This window comes from Lynx rufus, unplaced genomic scaffold (genome assembly GCF_022079265.1).
Source record: "Lynx rufus isolate CCGP_SWC_20201006 ecotype Redwood Valley unplaced genomic scaffold, mLynRuf1.p SCAF_1, whole genome shotgun sequence".
Classification (NCBI taxonomy): domain Eukaryota; kingdom Metazoa; phylum Chordata; class Mammalia; order Carnivora; family Felidae; genus Lynx; species Lynx rufus.
In genome coordinates this window covers 231,679,793-231,686,578 of record NW_025814823.1, presented here as the reverse complement: position 1 = coordinate 231,686,578, position 6,786 = coordinate 231,679,793, and the positions used below count along the sequence as shown (strand labels likewise).

The 6,786-nt window shown below is 47.0% G+C and overlaps 1 protein-coding gene across 2 annotated transcripts in view; it reads left to right on the top strand.

The window, feature by feature from the left end:
- The first annotated feature begins 2,807 nt into the window (after nt 1-2,807).
- Nucleotides 2,808-6,786, top strand: part of MARCHF6 (membrane associated ring-CH-type finger 6) — a 75,381-nt gene continuing 71,402 nt past the window's right edge. For both annotated transcript variants that reach the window (XM_047094093.1, XM_047094082.1), the window contains exon 1: nt 2,808-3,042. In XM_047094093.1, coding sequence (XP_046950049.1) covers nt 3,024-3,042 — 19 coding nt within the window. In that variant the 5' untranslated portion in view covers nt 2,808-3,023. The remainder of the gene's footprint in view (nt 3,043-6,786) is intronic.

Genomic DNA, 6,786 nt, shown 5'->3' with positions numbered 1-6,786 from the left:
CAGGTTCTGGGCTTCCAAAATTATTCTTCTTGCTGTCAAAACACAAATTCGTATCTGCCTGGCTCAGCAGAGCAAAAGCAATTTCCAGGTTCCATTTTCCTCCTCTCCTCAGATTTTGGTCCAGTAATTGCTTTACTGTTTTACTCAACATGTAAGAATATGTCTTTTATATTTTTATCTAGCATTTTCAACTGTTGGCTTAAATAACCTAGCCTGCTATATCCTCGGAAAATGAAATGGATGTTATTATTTTTCTCAATACTTTAACTGAGGTTATTAAAAAAAATTTTTTTTAATGTTTATTTATTTTTGAAAGAGAGAGAGAAAGAGACAAAGTGTGAGTGGGGGAAGGGCAGAGAAAGGAGGAGACACAGAATCCAAAGCAGGCTCCAGGCTCTGAGCTGTCAGCACAGAGCCCAGTGCGGGGCTTGAACTCACAAACTGTGAGATCATGACCTGAGCTGAATGAAGTCAGACGCCCAACTGACTAAGCCACCCAGGTGCCCCTAACTGAGAGGTTATTTTAACCAGGAATTTATGCATGGACTTGAAGGCATCCATGAACTACGCCCTGAAATTTTATGCAATGTTTTGCGCCTGTGGAATTTTTCCGGGAAAAAAGTCCATAGATTTTATCAGGTTGTCAGAAGTGTTTATGACCGATCCCCAAATTTGAGAACTGCTGCTCTGGAGTTCCATCTGCACTTACCAATTTTGCCTTTAAAAAATGATTTCAGAATAATTTCAAAGTCACAGAAAAGTTGCAAATGCAGTACAACTTTCATATTAACTTCACCCAGCTTCAGCAACTTTTAACTTCTCCCTTTCTCTCGGATACACACACACCTGCTTTCTCTCCATACACACGTGTGCACGTATGCACGTGCACATCCATGCGCGCACACACACACACACTTACACGGATATACAGTCTTTTTTTCTAAACGATTTGACTATAAGCTTCAAACCTAATCCTACCTCAAACCTAAATGCTCTAGTGTGTATTTCCCTAAACACAGATCTCTGAAAAAGTCGGGAAATCAACACGGATGCAACACTAACCTCCAAAGACCTTACTCAACTTTCAATTTTGCCAATTGTCCCCAAAATATCTTTTTGCGTTTTCTGGTGTGGGACCTCATCCAGAAACACACATTGCATGTAGTTGTCGTGTCTCTTTGGTCTCCTCCAATCTGAAACGTCTCCTCAGTCATTTTCTTGTCCTGACAGTATAGGCCTTAGATTCTGTAGGATGCCCCTCAGCCTGGGTTCGTCTGGTGTTTCCTCATGCCCAGATGCAGGCGTGCCTTGTCGGCAGGTTTTGATTTTTCATCATGTCCACCTGTCCCATCACTGGTGATGCTAACCACCCCGACCATCTGGTCATGCAGATGCCTTCACTGCAGTACATAACCCGTACTTCTGTGAGCAAGTCTCAATGTCTGTCTCACAGAACCCTTGCCATACAACGCAAGACTGGGTTTGGTGATCCTGAACTGGGCCTCCGGTCTCAGCTTAGTGAGAAGTGCTCTGCTACAGGCCTTACAGGCACGTGAGCTCATATTAGGGTTAGGTGAGGGATAGGGGCTGGGGAATGAGCCTCCTTCAAATTCAGTTTCTTGGGAGATAGTCAAAACATAGTTAAAGAAAGACTTAAATGGGATCAGTTCTCAAGCTCAGTCCTTGAAATCAGCGGGTCTCCATTATGGTGTCAAGAATTCGCTTTCCTACATTGGGTAACATGAGTAAAATCAGTCAAATCAGTGACATCGGTCTTTAAGGGTTGTTCTCTTTTTGGAGGACTCCATTTCACTATTTTTACTCTAAATCTCATTCTGATTCAGAAAGTGGGGGGGGGGAGGTCTTCCCAATGCCTTCAGTCACGCAGATGTAAAAGAGATTGCTAGCATTCTTGAATCTATTTCTGCAAATCATCTGTATATTGTTTAAAATGTTTTTCTTTGGGGTTAGAGGCATCTCTGCTTCTACTCAGGCGATCCTAAGGCACTGGCCTTTCTAATCTGTATTTTGTAAGTAGAGCTTCACTTAAAGAAAAAGGCAAGCTCATGGTGTGGAGTACTGACGGAGGCAGAGGTCAGCCGCTCCTAAGGCCGAGACAGTTCGGCTCCGGCCCGGTAGGCGTCCTGAACTCCGCACAGGAAGGCCTGTTCGCATCCGAACCGATCTCTATTAGAGGCGGATGTCTCAATCCTCAGCCTCAGTGGGTTATTGAAGTCCTTCCAACCAAAATGCATGAGTCTCCCCGGGGGGAATTTTGGTAAAGTTAGCGAGCGTCTTCTCACATTTCAGTGATGTTGCACCGTTTCCTCAAAACGTGCATCACAGCCACCCGGGTGCCGAACAAAAGTGCATCTCCTGGGCCCACTCCAGACACACGGCACTAGAGTCTCGTGGCGGGAGAGGGGGCGCAGAACCTGTGTTTTCTTTCACCCAGAGGATCCTTAAGCCACCCAGAAACGAGCCTCTGTTGTGCACCGCGGTCCGGTCCGCGCTGCGCTCGCTCACGCTGCCCCGCCCCCCCGGCTCTGTTCCTTTTTTGTCGCCGCCCTCGGTGCCACCAGAGTTCGACTCCTGCTTAGGTTTCAGCCACGCCGCCCACGACGAGACCCAGGTGGCCCGGAGCCCGGGCAGTCGCAGCCCCGCCCGCGCCCGACCCTCACCGTCCCGGAGGCCTCCGCCGGCGGAAGTGACGGCGCGCGTCTTTGGGGGGGCGCTCCCGCCCCTTCCGCCCGGCGCCCCGCCCAGGCCTCTCCGCCCCGATCTCCCCGCCCCTCCCCCTCCCCTCTCGCGGCCGCTTTCTGTCAGCCTGTCTCCCTCTCCCTCTCCCCCTCTCTCCTTCCTCTCGTTTCCTCTCTCGCACCTGAGCACACGCACCTGCCCGGCCCGGCTCCGCTCCCTCCTCCCTCCTCCCCCTCCCTCCCTCCCTCCCCGCCCGGGCCGGAAGGCTCCGGCCCCGGCCGCGGGTGCCTCGCGGCTGCGTCACCGCCGCCCCCCCAGACAAGATGGACACCGCCGAGGAAGGTAAGCGGCGGCGCCCGCGCCCTTGCACCGGCGTCTGGGTTCGGGCCAGGCCCGCGCTCTGGCCGCGGCGCCCGAGACGGGCGACGGGCCCGGGCGGCGCGGCGGGGGCGCCTCCCCTCGGGGCGGGGGAGCGCGGTGACCGGCGGGGCCAGCGCCCGGGCCGTTTGCCCGCTGAGGAGCCGGCTCGAGGGGCGGTGGACCGCGCGGAGCGGGGGGGGGCGGGGGGGGAGCCGAAGGTGACCCCTCGGCGCCCCCCACCGTTTCCCGCCCGTGCGCGCGGGGGGCGGGAACCCGCCGGGGGCGCGGGGCTGCGGGGCTCCGGGCTGGCGCGGCCTCCCTGCCCCTCCATCCCCCCCCCCACGTCCCCTGGGGACCTGCAGTGGTCGCCGCCCGAAGTACGGGGGCGTATTCCACGCCCATCCCCCACTCGGTTTTGTCTTCCTTATTGTCGTTTCGCCTATTGCTGTACAGGCCCTATCCCCTGACGACAAAACTTCTTTGTTGACTCTGAAACTTCGCGAAAAATGCCCCGCCAGGTGACGGCTGAGTGCGGTTGACTGACCCCTATTTTAGAACCTTGCCCTGTGCGTCCCTGCCCCCAAATAATTTGTTTACTAAACGTGGAAGAGTAAGGTCCAGCGAGGTTATTAGGAGGAGGGAGATTGTTTGGAATTCTTTTGTTTCGGTGTAGTTTATTTTGTGTCCAATCCCTGACACTAGCAAGCGGGGGTTTGTGTGCTTTGTTTTGTGAGTGTGTGTTTGGGATACGGCTGTTTGTTAACCCGTGTAAACTGAATACATAAGGTATAGACATCTAGGGGTATGGAAATGCGTTTGCTTATCCACCGAAGGGTAGGGTGGGTTCACGTTCAAGCGGTTTTATCTTTTTAGAATCGACCAAATAATTTAGTGTGTCTGTAGAGGAAATTACTACATTATCCTGTTTCTTGATGGTTTGGTTATCAGTGAAGATGCCCTGATGCGTTGAGTGGCTTTATGTGGGGACATGTCTTGCAGCCTTAATGGATTGCGATTTGGGTGGTTTTAGATGAAAATCGTGGAGCACTGCCATGGCATGCAATAGTGATAAAAAGTTTAAGATCTTCGTGTATGTGAAGAATTGGTTGAACTTGACTTATCATTTCTTAAATAAATCTTTCATTGGATAATAAGAACCTAGGCTGTAATGACATTTGTGTATGATGGCTTACGGAGCACACCCACGTGCCTTTACGTTTGATCCTCATAGTGTCCGGTGGAGTAGGTAGGTATAGGTGTGGAAATTCAGGCTTAGTTGTTTTAACAGCTGGTCCACGTTTCACACACTTGTAAGAGATTTTTAGCCCAGATATTCTGATTACCAATAGACGTTTCCTTCCATTATGTCTCCGTTGTGTTTATTACACCCAGTGAGTGAAGCTAGTCGCCACAGGAGATTCCCTTGGAAAAAAATAGTAAAGCTGCTGAGAGGTTAGGAATTACTTTGTTTTTGACAGATGGTCCTTGTGTGTGAATTTCCATCTGCAAAGATTTTACGTCATTTCGGATTCACATTTTAATGACTCAATCTAGTAAGGCACGTATTTATTTATCACTCGATGTGTGCTGGCAACCCTAAATTCCATTCTTTGAGCCTGGGCGCTTAGTACTTGCCTACTCTTAGGGTGCTGTAGTTAGTGGTAAATCAGGAATTGCAGAATCTGGAGGTTTATATGGAATCATGAAAGGATGATTTTCAACGTACTTCTAGTGCTTCAACATTGTTTTTCCTTGTAAAATTATAATCAGGGTAAGGCATAAATGATTTTTATTTACTGACTTGAACACTGTTTCTTATTAAAATAACTAGTATTGAGTACGTGTGTGTGGCATGTGTTTACTGAACACTTTATACACATCTTCTTTAATTCTCTCCACATTTTTAGGGTATCCACTCTTTACAGAGAGGAAAGGGGGAGTGTGGGGGGAGGGTTTGAGGTGAGGGGTTGGGTTGGTATGATTACATGACTTGCCCAGGGTCATCTAGATAGTGCATATCAGAGGTAAGATTCAGACTCAGGTCTGTTAGACCCTGTGGTTAAAATAGATAATAAATAACTTATTTTTGTCACTCCCTTTATAGGATGAATCATTTACATATTTTGACAGAACCTTTTTTTGGGCATTTGTTTTATGAAGCTATTAGTCATGAAATGAAAGTGAATTTTAGTACTTCTGCTCACTTTGCTAAATTCCAAATCAGAAATCTTCTGAAATTTTCAAAATTAATTTAAATTTAACTTGGAACAACATTGAAAGGAAAGAGAGGGTTATAGAGAATTATTTCATGATAAAGTGAAAAAAAGCTTGGAAACAACTGCTCTATTTGCTAAACTAGTTATTACAGATTATTTCTTAAAATGCATTTGGGTTTTTTTTTTTTTATCTGACTATAAAAGAAACAGTTTTTCTGTAGGACACAGTAAAAATGGAAGAAAATGACCAAAAAAATGTAAAGAAAATTAAATTTTTAAAAATTGTCATTTTTTTTTTAATTTTTTTTTCAACGTTTATTTATTTTTGGGACAGAGAGAGACAGAGCATGAACGGGGGAGGGGCAGAGAGAGAGGGAGTCACAGAGTCGGAAACAGGCTCCAGGCTCTGAGCCATCAGCCCAGAGCCCGACGCGGGGCTCGAACTCACGGACCGCGAGATCGTGACCTGGCTGAAGTCGGACGCTTAACTGACTGCGCCACCCAGGCGCCCCTAAAAATTGTCATTTATTATTAAAAATACTGATAATGTTTACTTTTCTATTTTTAGTATGTTAATCTGAGCAAAGATGAAGAATGTAATTAAAATACCAACTATACAGTGTGTAACTCTTCCCTCCTTTAAAAATGGCATGTCGAGGGGTGCCTGGGTGGCTTGGTTGGTTAAGCATCCGACTTTGGCTCAGGTCACGATCTCACGGTCCGTGAGTTCTAGCCCCGCGTTGGGCTCTGTGCTGACTGCTCAGAGCCTGGAGCCTGTTTCGGATTCTGTGTCTCCCTCTCTCTCTGCCCCTCCCCTGTTCATGCTCTGTCTCTCTCTGTCCCAAAAATAAATAAACGTTGAAAAAATTTTTAAAAAGGCATGTCGCTTTCCTCTAGGGTATCACAGATGATGTTGTAATGCTCAGAATGTTTTGTATTTGTGGTAAACAGTACTAAAGTCTGTTAGAAAACTGATAATTTGCTAGATGGATTTTGGCCCTTCATAATAAGTGTTTGCTAGATTTTAAAGATCTCTAAAAAGTGTTTGGGGTATTAAATTTTGTTTTTGTAAAATCAACAGGTTTATGATCTAGTTTCATAACAGAGGATGTGTGACTCATTCATATTGTTTTTTGTATGTATTTTGTATGAGTGGAGATACGTTATGTAAACTGCTATCATCGAGTCTTTAAATGTAAGAGGATACCTTAGATACACAGCTTCCTCATTTTTGGATTAGGAGTCTGATCCTGCAATGCACTGAGATTTTTTGGTTTCAAAAAATGTATATATGTCTTTTGCTCAAGGATATACATTAAAAAAAAAATGTTTGTTTATTTAGAGAGAGAGAACCAGCGGGGGAGGGGCAGAGAGAGAAGAGAAGGGGCAGAGTATCCAAAGCGGTGTCCACGCTGACATCAGAGAGCCTGATACAGGGCTCGAATTCATGAACCCATGAGATCATGACATGAGCCAAAGTTGCACACTTAACTGACACGGCCCCTCAAGG